Raw genomic sequence first — 19,448 nt, 5'->3', positions numbered from 1 at the left:
GAAAAAAATCCTCTTCTGTTTGAATTTGAAGCTTTTAACGAAAGAATAAGCAAGCCAGGATTACAAGAAAAGGGTTCAGCTTGTTAATGTACATCAGGGGGCCTTAAACTCAAACACAGCAAAGGGCCAGTCAATAGGATGTGTATCAGATGTGGGCCATATTCAGTATTATTCTCTGAACCAAAACATAAACTAAAAAAAAGAAAGGCTTTAATAAAGGCCCTTTTGTTGCTGGGTCTTTACGACTCACATAAACATTTACACTACCATTTAACTTTATAACCATTTTTATTTTTAAATTTTAAAAATATAACAAGTTTAGAAAATATAAGTTCGATTACACTTTATTCATACTTTAAGAAAATTATTTAAATACATAATTTTGACTTACAAAAATTAAGATTTTTATTTACGAGTCCTTTTTTTTAATTTGAAACCTAACATTTTTTCCTCGGTACTAACATGTCAATATCTGCTTTTTCGTGTCATGTTGCAATATGAAGTATTGCATTTAATCTAGAATCTTTTATCCGTGAGTGAAACTTTGACTTATTAAGTTCCATAATTGAAAATAATTGCTCACGTACATAGGTGCTTCCAAAGATTGACAACATTTTTGGACAATAAATTTTATATTTGGGATATTTACTGCTGAGGCATTTATAAAAATTTGGTATGCCAACTTCGTTATATTTATTTTTTAGTTCAGTATTGCACTGGAGTTCAATTACATTTGTAATTCTTCGTCAACATTTTCAATATTAATTAAAAAAGGTGAACTGAATAATAATAACTCATTTTCAAACTGGTTGAAATCAGAAAATCTTTTTTCAAATTCAATTTTACATTTTTCAATTTGAGGAATGTACTTTTCAGCATCATTATTATTTCGAGAAGTCAATTTAAGTGTAGGAAAGTAGGCTAAATTATTCTTTGTCAACTGGGTTTGCCAAAGATAGAGATTTGCCAGAAATGACTTAATTGAATCATACATATGGCATATCAACTGTTAACTTTTAAATACTGCTCCTTGCAGAGCAGTACTCAAAGTGTTTAAGTGGCTTGTTATGTCAACTGAAAAGGCTTTGCACCAGTCTTTATCGGTTAGCTGAGGAATCAATTTTCCTTTGGATGAAGTAAACGTCAATTTCTTTTAAGAGTTCAGAAATCTTTTTAAAACGATGCCATGACTAAGCCACCTAACCTCCGTATAATATAGCAAACTGCTGTATTGTGAATCCAGTTCATCCAACAAAGCATTGAATTGTTGATGATTCAAGGTGTGAGAGAGTATCCAGTTTACTGTTTTAATTATCTTTTTTTACTGTTTTAATCCCACCACTGCCATTAATATTTTTGCCAGCCTGGTTGGCTGAGTGGTTAGCAACAATCACAAACATCCACCGTGGGCATGGATGTTTGTGATTGTCTGTGAAAATACTAGTAATGGTAGTCGGAGGTAGATGGCATTGGTGTAGATGATTACTATTATTATGGGCAACTTCAAGGCGTCGACAGACTTATCGAGGGAGGCCCTAACATCATGTCAAGAACAACTATTCGACATATCTATCATACCTCGCCTTGAACTCATTCACAGTCATGGTACTCACAACAGACTCTGGCAGCTTATTCCACTCATTCACCACTCTTCAAGTAAAAAATCTATTAGCACTAACACCCTTGCTAACCACATTCTTGCCCAGCTTCCATGTATGGCCCCTAGTCCTCCCACCACCAGTACTATTCTCAAAAATATCTTCTGAATTAATCTTATAGAAACCCTAAAGTAGTTTGAATGTCTCAATCATATCACTCCTTTTCCACCTATCAACCAATTTCTGCAACCCACAAATCTTCAACCTATTCTCATAAGGTTCATTCCACAGACCTGCTATCATCTTGGTCACTCATCTCTGGATTCTCTCCACCTCCTCCCCGTCAAGAAGAAACCCTGGCACCCATATCTGGGCACAGTAGTCTAGATGGGGGTCTTATCAAGGCTCAATACAGAGGAACAATAACTTGTTTGTCTCTGCTTGTTAAAGTATTTTTCAACAACCAAGTGATTTGATGAGCTGATTTAGCCACTTTTGTGATGTGCCCCCTAAACTTCAACTCCCCCCAAATCCCTGGCCTCATCAATCTCCTGGAGTACGGTTCCACCAATGTGATATACTGCTGCTAATCTTTTTACCCCAAAATGCATACCCTTCCACTTTACCACATTAAATTGACATCCATTTTCCTTAGCCCAGTCCTCCAAATTATCCAAATCATCCTGCAAAATTTTGACATCCTGTGCACTAACTATTGCTCTATCCAACTTTGCATCATCAGCGAACAAGTGAACACTTCCTCTCAGATCCTTTCCTTTATCGTTAATGAACAAATTGAAAAGTAGTGGTCCAAGAACAGAACCCTGCACCACACAACTAGTCACAGGCCGTCTGTTGGACTTTACTCCTGAATAAACCACTTTCTGATATCTCTCCATCAACCACCCTCCTATCCATCTTACCAACCCTATATCCATCCCCATATGCTGCAGTTTACTGATTAGAATTCCATGTGGTATCCTGTCAAAGGCCTTAGCAAGGTCCAGTAGAATCACTGTAAACCTATTACCCTTATCCAGTTCAGCCGTCACTGTGTTATAAAACGTGAGCAAGTTACTGAGGCATGATCTACCCTTCTTTATTTTATCATGCAATATGTCTTTGAAGTTCTCTGCTATATCTTCAACACGCTCTGCAACTGTATTTCCTGATAGACTTATACTCTGAAATGCTTGCTTTTTTTTTCCTGACATATGATTTTGACTGCACTTAAAATACAATTTTTAATAAATTCTCCATCAATAAAAGGTTTTGAAGTCCCAGCAATTTTTTCACTTATGACATAACTACATTTAACAGCAGCATTGCTTGTTGTGATAACATTCGAAAATATTCTCTGTTGAAACTTCAGTTCAGTTTTTAAATCTTTAAGTTTGTCATCATGCATCTTTTCTGTATGTTTATCACAGTTCTTATGGTTTGTTTCATAATGGCGTTTTAAGTTAATTCTTTCACCATGGTGACACTTTGTCTACATATCAAACATGTTGGAATATTTTTTACTTCCACAAAGAAATATGCTTTCTCCATTTTTCTTGAAAAGTTCTGCCTTCTTGATCTTTTTTTTTTTTTTTTAACTTCAGACATTGTTATGGGCAAAAAAAATAGAAGTTATTGAGGGGTAACTTTTATTAACACACTATCATATTACAATGGTAACCTGTAACTTATTGACATTGTATCACGGGCTTAAAATGGCTGCTTGACAAGTAACTTCCATTTAGTGTTGCCAACATTTGATGATAGAAACATGGTACAAAGAATTGTAGTAATAAGTTTTACTTTTGTTTAAAGCTGTCATAAAATATTTAGAAGTTTGAATTTTTTCTGTTTTAATCCTTGCAGTATGTTAGACACATTGATTTTTAGAAAAGAAATCATTAAGGTCGTGGGCTGGATGCGAAGCCTTCACGGGCTGCCAATTTGCAACCCCTGATGTACATGCACTCAAAGAAGCTGCAAAAAAAAAAAAAAAAGATCATGTGGTCTTGACCCGAGAGATTGCCAGATGTGCATAATATTCTTTTAAGAAGGGATTTATGTAAAATTACAAAGCAGGTGATTATGACAAACTGAGGAGTCAGCTTAGGGCAGTGCCGTGGCCTAAGAATTTGAAGGGTAATGTTGGTGGTGCATGGGAGGTTGTTAAAGGGTGTTCGAAGAAAGCAGTACCTGAATGTATACCTAGAGTCAAAAGGATAAATCAGGTAGGAGTTAGATAGATGATTAGCTTCATTAAGCATTAATTGCACACAAAGTAAAGGTTGTGTAGGGATTTTAAAGAAAAAAAAAAGTGATCACTAAGCCCATGAGCATTAAAAGGCACAGGGTCACCAGAATGGTAAGGAATGCCAAAGATAATTATGATAGGAGCTGCTTATGAGGCAAAAAGAAATCCCAAAGATTTCTTTTGCTATATGGCAAGTAAAAAGAATCATGACTATGAAAGGATCACTTCAAGTGTTGTTAGTTTTAAGGAGGTAACAGCATAAATGAAATAGTTGAGTTAGTGAGTCATCATTTTGCAAGTGTGTTACTATCCAGGTGGAAATATTCAAGTGCAGATGTGACGTTGACTGATTCGGGGTAGATGAATTGAAGGTGATTACGGTATTGCAGAACCTTAACATGGCCATGAGATTAGATAACGTATCTGCCCATGTATTATGAGAATGTGCAAAGGAATTAGCATATCCTCTGACCAAGCTGTTTAATTTGAGTGCTAGTTCTGGGAAGGTGTTAAGCAGTGGAAAGAGGATAGTTCTACTGCATAAAGGAAGCCCCAAGGCAGAAGTTGCAAATCTTAGGTTGATCAGTATTTTGGGAGTGGTGATTAACGTATTGGAGAAGTTGATAAAAGACAGAATTTAAAACTGGGTAGATAGAAATGTGATATTTTATGGGGGGCAATGGTTTTGTGAAGGATACATCATGCCTTAGTAATTTGCTTACTTTTTATAATAAAGTTACAATTGAGTTGGATAAAGGAAATGGCTACTAAGTGATAATGCTGGACTTTGCATTGCCATTCGACAGGATTTCCTGTGGAACTCTGTTGAATAAATTGGAGCAAATAGGAATGGATATGAAACTGAATAAGAGGGTGGCTGATGTATTGATATGAAAGAAAGGTATGGAGGGGGTGAGTTGAGTTTGGGAGAAGGCATGTGACTAAGCATCACTAAGCCCATGAGCATTAAAAGGCACAGGGTCACCTGAATGGTAAGGAATGCCAAAGCTAATTATGATAGTTTCACAGGGTTCAGTACTTGATCTCTTGCTGTGTAATTTGTACATCAGTGATATAAGAAATTATTTAATGGGAATTTACAGGGAAATGTTCAGTTATTTCCTCTTAAATACAGAAATATTCAGTATTCAAGAGGAAATATTCTTTGATAATGCAAAGCTGGGAAGAGCGATAGTTAATTAAGATGATGTAAAGATCCCCAGATGACCTAAATTGACTAGCAGTATGGAAAGGTAATAACTGACTGCCAGTTTGACGAGGCCAGGGATTTGGGGATTACTGTGGACATGGAGTTTTTGAAGTTTAGAAGAAATATTGTAAAGGTAATGAAAACATGAGATTACCTAGCTGTTAAAGAACACACCGAGAAGTGAAGAGAATGAGGTTATTATTCCCCTTTATAAAGGTTTAATAAGGCTACATCTGGACTACTGCACACAGATCTGGTTGCCTGGATTTCATGGGGATGAAAAAGTAGTGGAGTCAGATATGAGTTACCAAGATTGTAGCAGATCTATGGAAATGTTCCCTATGAGAATAGGTCTATGTTCTTCAAAAACTAGTTAGGTGAATAAAAGGAGGCATGATAAGATGCATATAAGGTTAAAGGATTTTATAGGATTGTTGCCAAAGACTTTTTTTCATTGCATGGCAAGAAGGGAGAAAACGAGGGGTCACCCTTGGAAATTGTATAGGAGCGTGGTTAGCAAAGGCATTAGGATTTTTTGCTTGGACTGTGGTGAATGGTTGGAACGGATTACCAGAGATGGTTGTCATTGCTTCATTGGTGAATGAGTTTAAGGAGAGGTATAATAGGTATTGTGTGGACAGTGATTTTAGCAGACTTCTTATGAGTTCCTGATTCTGTAGAGATTCTCGAGAAATAATGATAATAACATAATTTTTTCTTTTTCTTCATGGAAGAATAAAAATATTCATTTTGGAGCAATCATGTAATACTGTCTGTTCCCTAGAGCATGATCCACAGGTCCTCAAATCCAAGTTAAGGTTCTTCTTTTCCATTTTCTACTGATACTTGGTATTAATGCATTGTAGGTTGAACAGTCTTGTGTGCAGCACTTGACACACACACACACACACACATATATATGTGTGTGTGTATGTATATGTATATATATATTTTAAAAAATAATAATTATACTGACTAGGAACACCGAGAAAGGTATGATAAAAACTTTAATAAAACACGGCTAGTTTCGTAGGAACGCTGACTTCTTCAGGTGTGTAAATAACCACAAAAGAACTGGAAAAAATAACAAGTTAAAAAACATGGACTTCTCATATAAAACAAATTGGGAATATAACAGTCAAATTTGAACTGGTGTCTGCATGGCAGGTTTAGCGCGAGGCATACTTGAGTTGCTACTGACTTGAGAGCACCAGAATTGAATCGTTGCGCTGTGAGAGTCAGGTAAGCTGTAGCTTAAATTATTGTTCATGTGTGATGGATCCAGAACTATTTCTTTTGATTCTAAGATGTGTCTCTCTAGTTCGTCACCGCATTTATGGATAGTGGTCGTAAGGTTCCAGTCTATCTGGTGTTGCCGTTCTTCTAGATTGTAGTTAGTGGAGAAAAGAACATGACTGGAGAGGGCGCTCTCACAGGTTCTTTTGTAAGAAATGTCACATTGATGCTCCTCAAGACATAGTGAAACAGACTTATCTGTTTGTCCATAATAAGGTTTACCAGCTGCAGATGGTTTTGTAAACTCCTGGAAATTGAAGTTGGTTATGTTTTTGTTTGGGTTGACCCAGGAAAGAACTAAGTTTTTGTAGGGTGGTGAATTGTAAGTTCAAATGTTGAATGTCTTCATAATTTTCGTAAGTTTTGGTGATAGAGAGCTTACAAATGGCAATTGAATGTGTGTAATAGGATTGGAGTTATCTTCTTGCTGAGGTTGAGGACATGGATATAGACATTTAGATATGCTTCGAGATGAATAGCCGTTGTTTAAGAATGTGCTTTTGAAGTGGTCAAGTTCTATTTGAAGATCTTCTTCTGAAATAAGAGATCTCGCCCGATGGGCTAGAGTGGAAATAATACCAAGTTTCTGTGGAGGGAAGTGATGAGAGGAGGCATGTATCTGCCTGTGTGAGTAGTTTTTTTATGAAAAATTGAAAATTTGAGACAATCAGGCAACCTAGTGATCTTTAAATCCAAAAAGGCGAGTATTATCCGTTCAACTTGAGTTTTGATGTGAATTTGATGTTCTAGTGACGATTATTCAAATAATCTAGGAAGGATTTTAACTCCTCTAGACCATATTCCCAGATGAGGAAGATATGATCCATGTATCGTAGCCACAGTTTAGGATTTAAAGTTGCACTCGAAATAGCTCTTTCTTCAAAGTCTTCTAGAAATATATTGGCTAATTCCGGAGACAACGGACTGTCCATAGCTAGGCCACTTGTTTGTTTATATATTTTACTTTCAAATGAGAAATAGCCGGAGTTTATGCAATGCAGTAATAGGGCAAAAATTTTTTTTTGGAAACTTTGTTTTTCAGTAGATTGAGGATTTCCTCTGTGGGCACATTTGTGAAGAGAGAGAGAGAGAGACAATATCAAAACTAACCATTCTGTCAGAATCCTTGAGTTTTAAATTTTTTATCTTAGATGTGAAATCTTCAGAGTTTTTGATATATGAGGAGGAATTACCAATGAGATGTTTTAAGGAAGAGGCAAGGTATTTGGATAGGTCAGTGCCTTCAACAATCGGAATGAGGTTGAAACCACCAGCTCTCACCATGCTTCTGGATCCCAAGACATCAATAAATTAACTCTCATTAGGAAATTTAATCACCTCAAACAGGAACAAACTTATCAATCTCCTATTGGTTTACAAGACCTAAAAAAGTTGTCATAAACAAATCCTCATATACCCTTTCCTCAGCAGAAGGTCTCAACTTCATCCCATCCCCCACCTCCATTCCTAAAGAACTCTTTCTAACCAAGGTAGAAAAAGCTGCCTCACATCTACCAAAACAAACAGGAAACCTACTCAGAATGGAAGCTATTTTTACAATAAACAGTAGTCATCGACCTGCAGATAATTTATCCTGTGCTGAAATAAAAGCTATCCACCATCTTCGTAATAACAATGGAATCATTATTCTACCAGCGGATAAAGGGAATGCAACTGTAATCCTAAACAGAGCTGATTACTGTACCAAGATCAACGATTTATTAATATCTGATACTTACTCTCTCTTACCAAGTGACCCTGCGAGAGAACTTCATAACCGAAGTTCTCTCGTAGGGTCAACCAATCTTCAAAACCCAACAACCTTCTCAAATCTACTTCAGAACTTCCTAGACACACCAGGCTATCTCTCTCTCTCTCTCTCTGCTCTCTTCATCCCCTAATTCCCCATTTGTATGGCCTCCCGAAGATCCACAAGGCAGACACTCCTTTAAGACCGATTGTTGAAGGCATTGACTCTCCCACTTACAACCTGTCCAAATACCTTGCCTCTTCCTTAAAACATCTCATTGGTAATTCCTCCTCAAATATCAAACACTCTGAAGATTTCACATCTAAGATTAAAAAATTTAAAACTCAAGGATTCTGACAGAATGGGTAGTTTTGATATTGTCTCTCTCTTCACAAATGTGCACATGGAAGAAGTCCTCAATCTACTGAAAAACAAAGTTTCCAAAAAATTTTTTTGCCCTATTACTGCATTGCATAAACTCCAACTATTTTTCATTTGAAAGTAAAATATATAAACAAACAAGCAGCCTAGCTATGGGCAGCCCATTGTCTCCAGTGTTAGCCAATATATTTCTAGAAGAATTTGAAGAAAGAGCTATTTCGAGTGCAACTTTAAAACCTAAACTGTGGCTATGATACATGGATCATATCTTCCTCATCTGGGAATATGGTCTAGAGGAGTTACAATCCTTCCTAGATCATTTGAATAATCATCACCAGGACATCAAATTCACATCAAAACTCGAGATGAACGGCGTACTTGCTTTTTTTGGATTTAAAGATCCCTAAGTTGCCTAATTGTCTCAAATTTTCAATTTTTCATAAAAAAACTACTCACACAGACAGATACTTACATGCCTCCTCTCATCACTTCTCTCTGCAGAAACTTGGTATTATTTCCACTCTAGCCCATCAGGCAAGATCTCTTATTTCAGAAGAAGATCTTCAAATAGAACTTAACCACCTTAAAAACACATTCTTAAACAACAGCTATTCATCTCGAAGTATATCTCCAAAGATAACTCTAATCATATTACACACACTCAGTTGCCGTTTGTAAACTCTCTATTACCAAAACTGGCGAAAATTATGAAGAAATTCAACACTAGACCTTACTTCACCACCCTACCAAAACTTAGTCCTTTCCTGAGTTAACCCAAACAAAAACGCAACCAACTTCAATTTCCAGGAATTTACAAAACCATCTGCAGCTGTGGTAATTAAACCTTATTATGGACAAAAAGATAAGTCTCTCTCACTGTGTCTTGAGGACCATCAACGTGACATCTCTTACAAGAGAACCTGTGTGAGCATGAAACATGAAAGAACCTGTCATGTTCTTTTCTCCGCTAACTCCAATCTAGAAGAGCGTCAACACCAGATAGACTGGAACCTTACGACTACTATCCATAAATGCGGTGACGAACTAGAGAGACATATCTTAGAATCAAAAGAAATAGTTCTGGACCCAGCACACATGAACAATAATTTAAGCTACAGCTTACCTGACTCTCACAGTGCAACAATTCAATTCTGGCACTCTCATATCAGTAGCCACTCACGTATGCCTCACACTAGACCTGCCACGCAGACACCAGTTCAAATTTGACTGTTACTATTCTCAATTTGTTTTATATGAGAAGTTCATATTTTTTAACTTGTTATTTTTTCCAGTTCTGTTGTAGTTATTTACACACCTGAAGAAATTGGTGTTCCGACGAAACTAGTCTTGTTTTAGTAAAGGTTTTATCATATCTTTCTCAGTTTTCCTAGTCAGTATAATTATTATTTTTTAAAATGTCTACAAACTGCTATGATATCTACTCTATAATATAAAATGATAAGCTTTTTTTGTAACGTTTTTGTGTCACATTTTTTGTGAAGTTATTTGAAAGTTTTGAAACTCAGGGGCTACCCTGAGTGTCGAGTCTTAAAAATTCGAGTCATCAGAATTCAAGAAGAACTGTCCTACCTGTCCAGAACTCGGGGGGGGGGGGGGGGCACTTTCGAATCTTCAAAATTCAAGTCATCAGAATTCAAGAAGAACTGGCCTACCAGTCTGCAACTCAGGGGGGGGGTTGGGCGCCGGGGGGGAACCCCTTTTTCGTGTCTTCAAAATTCGAGTCATCAGAATTCAAGGAGAACCGGCCTACCAGTCCGGAATTTGGGGGGGAGGGGGGCACTGTAGGCATCAGGGGGGAGGAGCCCCACCTAATGTGTGTGTGTGTGTATATATATATATATATATATATATTTTTTTTTTATAAAGAATTGAATGACTAGAACTGAGATTTAAGTAAAAAGGTTTTAATATAAAAACATGACTAGTTTCGACTTGTAACAGCCTTCATCAGGTGACATTATAATAGAAAGATAAAAGAAAAAAACTAAAAGACTGAAGCTTAAATAAACTATGAACATCATAGAGAGTCTCTATACATAATTGACACTAAATCATTTTGGTTGTATTTAAAGCTGTTCTTTCGTTAGTTGTATTGTTGGGAAAGTGTGTGCTAGTAGCATCTATTGAACGCCATTACATAATTACAGCTGAATGACAATCTAGGAAGGGGTGCTTAAGGGTCAAAGCTGTATAACTGAGAGGAGACCTCCACATAGCCTTTAAAGGAATGCGGAGAACCGACCAGGGCTTCTGACCTAATATCCAATCCTCACCTTCTCGTAGTGCACCCTGTTGGGTATCTACTTGGATACTGAACGAACGAGGATGGACTGGCAATTTGGGATTTAGCCGACCAAATTGTATTCTTATTGGTTAAACCAAAATAAAAAAAAAAAATGATGGTACAACATGACAAAATTTCATGCCGGCTGGGGCTCACTCACCCGGTTAAACAAGGCCCCCATTGTTTTTGCCAGGGAAACAAAGCGAATAGCGAAAAGTCAGCTACTGAAACAAATCTGAAAACACCCCCCCCCCTACTCAACATCACTAGAGTTAAAGATTGGTACGATCAACATAAGAAGCCTGAATGGCAAAGAAATGGAGCTAGCTGAGGAATTAGATAAGTACCAGATCAACATAATAGGGGTAACTGAAACAAAAAAGACAAAAACTGGTGAGATCCTTCTGAGCAATAAATACAAAATGTTATATTCAGGCAATGACATTCAAGGAAAAGAAGGAGTAGCCATAGCATTCAACACAAAATATGAGGCTAATCTTCTTGAATGGCAGTCAGTCTCAAGTAGAGTAATATGGACAAATATGAGAATGGGGAACTGGAGAATGAGACTTATTTGTGCCGATGGTCCCACAGAAGATTCTACTAAGGTAGAAGTGGAGGAATTTTTTGATGCTTTAGAAAAAGCAACTGACACAATGTAAAAGGAAAAGTTGGTCCTTATTGGGGATTAAATAGCAGAGTAGGAAATGATTGTGAAACATACTAAAATATTTTGGGAAAATTTGAAGAAAAGAGCAATGCTAATAATAATGGCAAATATCTGTTGGATTTCTGCTCAGGACATGGACTAGTTATTACTAACACCATGTTCCAACATAAAAATGTGCACAAATTCACATGGAGAGAAGAGGCAAGGAATAAGAAAAGTCTCATTGACTATGTTATTGTTGATAGTGATGTTTTCTCCCTGTTGCAGGACACCATAGTGTACAGAGGATTTGAAATTGGAAGTGATCACTATTTGAGCAGGATAAAATTGAATTTCATACTGAAAATAATAACATGTAAGAAAGTTTTAAAGCGAATAAAAGTTGAGCAGCTCTCAGATGTGAACTGTAGGCTAAAATACACAAAGATTATTGAAGAAAAAATGAAAGAGTTTGAGAACAGGAATCAAACCTTGGAGATTCAGTGACAAGCCTTGGAGAAAGCCCTGATCGATTCAGCTAGAGAGGCATGTGGTGAAGTTGTCTGCAAGGATAGTAAAATTAGAACTCCATGGTGGACACAGGAAGTTAAAGAGGTAGTGAATGAAAAGAAGAAAGCATACCAAAAGTTCTTGGCAAATAAGTCAGCTTGTGCTCTTAAAGAATACAGAGACAAATGTAAGAAAGCTAAACACTGTGTAAACCTAGCTAAACAAAAGTCATGAGAGGACTTTGGCAAGAACATAGAAAATAAATATCAAGAAGGTGGTAAGATATTCTGGAGGTTGTTGAAGAAGCTTAGAAATGGAGGAAAGAGTGCTGTAAAAGGAGTTGGAGATGATAAAGGTGACATGAAAATGGGAGAAAAACATATCCTTGAAGTATGGAGTAATTACTTTGAAAAACTGCTAAATGAAACAAGCAGTGATGGCAGCACAGTGGTAAAAAACACTGACCAGGTATGCAGTCAGGAATACATATCCATACTTGAAGTAGAAAAATCCATCAGGCTTGAAATGTGGAAAGGCAGCAGGAGTAGATGATATTCGACCAGAAATGCTGAAGTATGGTGCTATAAGAGTCTTACAGTGGCTGCACTGCATAGTTCAGAAAGCCTGGACAGAGGGACAAATTCCCGATGATTGGAGTAGAGCTCTCATAGTACCCATATATAAAAAGGGAAATAAAACTGCATGTGAGAATTACAGAGGTATTTCCCTACTGAGTGTTCCTGGCAAGATCTATGGAAGTATACTTGAGAAACGGTTGAGAAGAATTGTGGAAGAAAAGCTTGGTGAAGAACAAGCTGGATTCATGCCAAATAGAGGCTGTCAGGATCAGATCTTCACTTTACGACAAATAGTCGAGAAAGCCTGGTAATATAACAAAGATCTATATTTAAGTTTTGTCGATTTGGAAAAGGCATATGACAAGGTGCCAAGAGAGAAGCTATTCAATACTCTACAGTTATATGGTGTCAATGGGGCATTATATCAAGCAATACTTAGTCTTTATTTGAGTTGTAAATCAGCAGTTAGAATTGAAGGAAGTACAGGAAGATGGTTTAATGTTAAATCTGGTGTGAGACAAGGATGTTCATTATCCCCTCTGTTATTCATTATCTATATGGATCACATTATGAAGGAAAGTGGTATTAAGCATGATATCAAAATTGGAGATGTTAATGCCAGCTCTTTGCTTTATGCGGATGATGTTATACTTCTAAATAAGTCCGCTACAAGTCTGCAAGATTCTCTGACTAAATTGAATAACTGTTGTAATAGATATGGTATGAAGGTCAGCATTAAAAAGACAATGGAAATAGGCAGAATTATTGAAAATATCAACTGTATTGTGAATGGAGAACCTGTGGAACAATTAAAACATTTTAGCTACTTAGGAACGATTTTTAGTGAAGATAGTAAATTAAATATAGATATAGACAACAGAATCAGCAAAGCTGGTATGGTGGGAAGTCAATTGAATAAATTCATATGGAATAAGAGAGAAATTAGTCAGAACACTAAATTAGCTGTATACAAGGCAGTGTTCAAACTTGTTTTAACTTATGGATCTGAGAGCTGAGTCAGAAGTAAAACACTTGACTAAAGACTAGAGACCTCAGATATGAGAGTCCTGAGGAACAGATGGCATCAATGGCAATATCATATTAAAAACGAGGATATTAGGAAAGAACTTGACATTGTCAGCATCCAGAAATGCATTAGCAAGCTAATCTCAGGTGGTATGGGCATATGGGCAAAGAAAGATTAGTAAAACAAGTGTTCTCTGCCCGGCTGGCAGCAAAACGACCCAGAGGAAGACCAAGATATAGTAGGTGGATTGATATGGTACAAAGTGCCTTAGACGATTTAAATATAAGATCTGATAATGTTGGAGTCTTGACAAGTAACAGACTGATTTGGAGGAAAATTGTAGATAGGAAGTTAGTAATGATGTAATTTTTTTCATGTAGTACTATCATATCCTGTACACCCCTTGAGGGTACATGGCAGGAATTTGATGATGATGATGATGATGATTATATATATATATATATATATATATAAACTAATAGACAAGATTTACACACAAGAAAAGTAGAATTTTGGTTAAAGGAAAGCCATAAACCATTAATTTTCAATTTTATATTTAAAATATTTTTATAATTAATGCATTACATTTTTTCATTTTATTTTATTTTTTTATTACTTTATTACAGGACTGCAGCTATCAAGATTGATTTATGGACTGTTGTGAATGTAAGAAAATGGTATTTCTTAAGAAACTTTGCCGTGGCCATTTGTTGCCATATTATGTATATCTGAAAATGTGAATATCCAAGAAAACTTAGAAGTATGTATTATGAAAGGATTATTTCTTGACAAATACTAATATATACATAAAAAAAAAAATGAATTTACTTTCTGTCGATGAACAGAATAATGGGACCGTATCCAGAAGAGAAGACAGAACTATGAAACTACTGCCTGGAGCAAGCATGCTAAAATCTCTTTCTTCTAGAGAGATGGAACTTCAGAAGATATTAGCTGATGAACGAGTGCGATGCGAGCAACATAAAACTAATTATCAAACCTTGAAAGATGAGCATACAAGGTAAAAATTTCAATTATAAAAAGATAGTCATCTACCATTTATCTAACCACATTGGGAAAGCAGTTTCCTATTGTGATAAAATCTAATGACTGTATAACAAGTCATTTGATAAGTAAGCAAGGGTCGATTAATTGAATTGTTGTTGTTTTGAAGGTCAGATAAATGGGAGATTACTGTAGCTCTTTTAAATGTAGAACTTGTCATTATATAGCCCTGTTATTAAAATTTTCAACTTCTATAACCAAATTCTATATTTTACTTATTAATCGCCAACCTCCATGGAGTCAAAGGACTCATTGTGGGAGGTCTGTACTCTCTCATGCAAAAGTTAATCAAACTGTGTCTTAAACCCATTCACAGTTAACACACTCGCCACACTTTCAGGCACTCCATTCCACTCACCAGTCACTCACTCTTTGTGCAAAGAACCTGCTTCTCACTCCCATGCTTACATTCTCCTTATACAGCTTCCAAGGATGGTCTCCTGTCCTTGCCTCCCTCTACTCTGTGAAAAATTTCTCATTAATCTGGTAACAGTCCCTCACCAACTTATATGTCTCATTCACATCCCCTGTTCTTCTATTCACAAGGCTCTATAAGTTGTATTTCCTCAATCTCTCTTTGTATCTGACATTCCATAGACTTGACACTTAGTAAACCATCTCTGGACCCCTCTCCAATACACCCCCCCCCCTAAAAACCAGGTGAACAAATCTATGTACAAACAAAGTTCGTATGTGGCTTGATCAAAGCCTTATACAAGGGAATGATAACTTTTTTTTTTTGCTTTTGTATGTCAGTATCCCTCCTCATTATTGTCTTAATCTGTTGGGATGTTCTTACAGTTTTAGCAGTGTGACCCCTCATCTTCAAGTCTCTGTCCACCACCATTCCTAGATCTCTAATCTCCTACACCTTCTTCAAAATTTCTCCATTAATTGTATGCTCTGCATCCCGACCTTGCCTACCATATGTCAAGACCTTGCACTTTGCAACATTAAACTTATAGCTCCACTCACAGTCTTTTCAGATCCTCCTGCAAGCTGGTCCCAATATCATTAATGTACAAGGTAAACAATAATGGTCCCAAAACAGATCCCTGTGGCACCCCACTGGTGACACTCCTCCATACACAGCCTGCTGAAACCTGTCCATCAGCCAATCAACCATCCAGTCACTGGTCGGTTGCCTAATCCCATCTGTTTCAATTTAACTACTAGCTTGTCATGTGGCAGTCTATCAGAGGACTTTGAAAATCTAAGTACACCACCATATATGCATCTCCTTTATCGATTGAATTTGTCACCTTGTTGTAATATGTAAGCAGATTGCTGAAACATGACTTCCCTCCTAACAAACCCATGCCGACCATCACAATAAAGAATACTGCTTTTATCAACCTGCTTCCAAATGAACTTCTCTAATACTTTAACTTTAACAATGACCCCAAACACACAGATTGGCCAATAATTTGTAGCCTCAGTCTTATACTCACCCTCCCACTTTTGCGAAGTGGTACAATTTTTCCTGCCTTCCATTCCTTTGGGACTCACTCTGTTACAAGACTCATGTTAAAACAGATGTTGTCAAAGATGCCATTAATTTCATTGAGCATTCCCTCAAGACACATGGCAATATATTGTCTAATCCTATTGCCTTATTAACATCAGGTTTTCTTAATTTTTCATATACTTCCTGTGCTCAGGGCCGGTTTTATCATTAGGGGAACCTAGGCAATCGCCTATTGGTGTCAAGACTTCGGGGCGCCAGATTTTGCTACATATAAAACTATATAAAACTAACAGGAACTCCTGTATTCCATAAAATTCATGTATGTAAGCGTACCATTTCTTTGCTGGACGTATATAATCATCCAGCAAACCTGAATGATATTCTGTCCACCTGCTGAAAGAAAATGGATAAGAAGTGTAGTTTGACAGTCATATTCAAAATAAGAAATCCTTTCATACTTTCTTCACTTCATATTGTATCACTATGGAAGATCAATGTCACTATCTATCAATTTTTTGGATAATTATTTTAATCACCAATACATTTTTAAATTCTCCCAGAACTTGATTGAAGATAATTATTTTGTCAATCAATTATTTTATAAATTCATGAAAATCCGAATCTAAAAACGAATACAGCCTCCATCTGTTCCAAATTAAGTTTTGTTTTTTATTCATAATCTTAACTAACCTTAGTTCGAAGGTTAGTTTACAGACTGCACGAAGGTTCGCACTTTTAAATTTTGCTTTATAGAGAATCATATGCAAATCTTGAATTATATCATGTCGTGCATAATTTTTATAAACGTAATCTGTAGGTTTTTGCATTTCAACTTTCTTGGTTTCCCCCAATCACTCCCTATAAATCAAAATAAACGGCAGTTATGAAGTCAACTGTTATGTACATATTTTCGGTATTATGCGGCAGTTTTGAAGTAGCGATATTTTCCCTACACTTTATATTCGAAACATGTAGGTGCATGCGTCAAAATGAAATTTTATTTCCAAAATTTTCATAACAGAATTAATTCCCTTTAATGGCTAACTCCCCCCCCCTCCCAAAATTATCACTACACACACACACACACACACAAAAACTGCAACAGTACAATTATTTTTCCAAAATAATTGTACTGTTGCAGTTTTAAGCAAAAGACAAAGGCGAAGAATCTCTGAAAAAATACCATTGGACACAAATTTTTGATATTAAAAAGACTCACAATTGGAAACCCAAGTAATGCAGTTTAACATCCTTTGTTGTTCATTAAAAAAAAAAAAATCGCTCCTGAAATTGAAATGTGCGACCCATATAATTTTATTTTGCAAGGAAAGAAAGCAAAATGTCATATTTATTTCAATAAATGTTATTTAAAAAATATAAATATTTGACATAATATTTCCAATGTAAACAAACGTTTTGATTATTTATTTTCATGTGAAATTCGTTTTTATATGGGAAGAGAGACAATAAATAAATTGTGCTGCAAAAAAGGGGCAAATATTCTAGGAAAGTAAAGAAATTCCAAGTGCACATAAAGACAATAATCCGTTAACGGCACGGGGGGGGGGGCGGAGAAATATTGCATTTTAACAGATAGAATGCTGATGAAGTTTCATCAGCATTCTACATTTTTATTAGGTCAAAGGGATTTTGAATATATTTGCAAACAGATATATTGAACATAACTTAGCCAGTTTTGTTGTAAAAAGTGCCACATTTGAAGAAAAATATTAGCGGCATAATAATAAAATAGAAAATTCATAATGCTTCAGAATAACTTGATAATTGTGATAATACCAAAACAAGATGAGACACATCTCTAGAAATCTATTATTATTATTGTTATATCAATGCTTAAATAAAACATTCATATGTATCATATGTTATAAATTATAATTATTATTGCGAAAAAAAATTATTATTTTCAGAATACATGAATGTATCAAATGTAAAGAAATGCATGTAATGTTGTATCATATGTAATCAAATTATGTAATGTATGTATCATATGTAATAAATTACTATTATTATTAAAAAAAAATTATTAGAGTCCTTTTAATTATGAACTCTATAAAGATATATTTAATAAATTGTTTGTATTTTTGTGTTTTTAATTAAATAAACTAGTTTCATTTTGTCACAGATGGTTTTCCCTTCTGAACTACTGGACTATTGTTCTTATCAATATTACTAAATTCCAATCTCCTTCTCTGGAAATTTTCTCTTACTAAATGTTTGCCTTTGTTGACCAATCACTGACTTAGCAGTTTAATCCATAGATTAAATATATGGTCAGTTTAATCCATAACATTCTTAAGAATATTTCACCCTGTGATTTCCCAGAATCCTGTTAGGAAAGAACAGATCGCTGAGTATTGAACTTGCGATCATTTTGAAACACGTTTCTGAGACAACAGAAGTTTTTTTTTTTTGTGTGTGCTGCTGCTGCTATTTGTATTAATTAGTGGGTAAGAGCAGTTTCTATATCACATAAACAGAGCATTTGATTTTCAAGTTTATTATTATTTATAAATTAAATTGATTTTTCAGTTCATTTTTTTGTGCATTAAGATTCTAATTATTTTCGGGTAAAATGTCGAGTAAAAATGTGGATGGTAGCGAGCATAGCAAGTTATCATTTCTATTGATTGCTTCTACATTTTAACTAAAGCTGGAATTATGCTTATTACTACAACTTAAAAAAATCAAATCTGGAGTTGAATAAATCTTAATAATTGTGTGATAAAGTTGGAACTGAATTAATCCTATAAATATATTATATGCCTTTTATGTGAATCCCAGGCCTCCAGTAAGTAAGGTGGTCTCGCACCAGGCGACAAAATTTACCTTTCACCTAAGTTGGGTGGTTGGAAAGCAGATATGTTAACCATTTTGTCAACCAGAGAGGCATACTGTGCATGTTACTGCAAACTGAAACATTCTATATTTATATTTAGATCCATGCTGTAATTCCATAAATATAATGATTTTTGCTACAATTTTTATTATTGTAAATTCAAAATTTTTATTTTTAGTGAGAATATCTGAACTTTACAGTTGATGAAGTTCCTATTTTTACCTTGATTAGCAAGCTTAATTCGATTGCCTTTAAATTCTTTTCTTTTCTTTTTTTTTTTAAAAATAACTTTTATCCTTATACAATTATTTAAGAAGCAACTTGCACCAAAATAAAACAATGACCCGTCGTTATTATGCATTGAATCAGATATAATGGACTTGATTAATTATGAGGACATTACAGATATATTTGCTAAAACCAAAGCCAGAAAAAAAAACTTTAAGTTATTGATTTTTTTTTTAATTTAAATTTGAACTGATTTATTTTTATACTTTTTTTAA

At 35.4% G+C, this 19,448-nt stretch overlaps 1 protein-coding gene across 5 annotated transcripts in view; it reads left to right on the top strand.

Moving 5' to 3' along the window:
* LOC150108406 (centrosomal protein of 83 kDa-like) overlaps positions 1 to 19,448 on the top strand; it is a 300,734-nt gene that overhangs the window by 4,675 nt on the left and 276,611 nt on the right. For 4 of the 5 annotated variants that reach the window (XR_016548132.1, XM_090390751.1, XM_090390750.1 and 1 more), the window contains exon 2: positions 14,182 to 14,576. Coding sequence is in view for 4 of the 5 variants with exons in the window: in XM_090390751.1 (XP_090246877.1) it covers positions 14,374 to 14,576 (203 nt within the window). In the remaining variant the exon portion in view is untranslated. Of the gene's footprint in view, positions 1 to 3,737; positions 3,827 to 14,181; positions 14,577 to 19,448 lie in introns of those variants that run through there. The other variant, XM_090390749.1, reaches the window with a different exon arrangement.

This window comes from Typopeltis vanoorti, chromosome 3, assembly GCF_054136105.1.
Source record: "Typopeltis vanoorti isolate ZY-2024b chromosome 3, IOZ_Tvanoo_1.0, whole genome shotgun sequence".
Lineage (NCBI taxonomy): Eukaryota > Metazoa > Arthropoda > Arachnida > Uropygi > Thelyphonidae > Typopeltis > Typopeltis vanoorti.
Note: the sequence above shows the minus strand (reverse complement) of the source record. Positions and strands in the feature narration are given on the sequence as shown.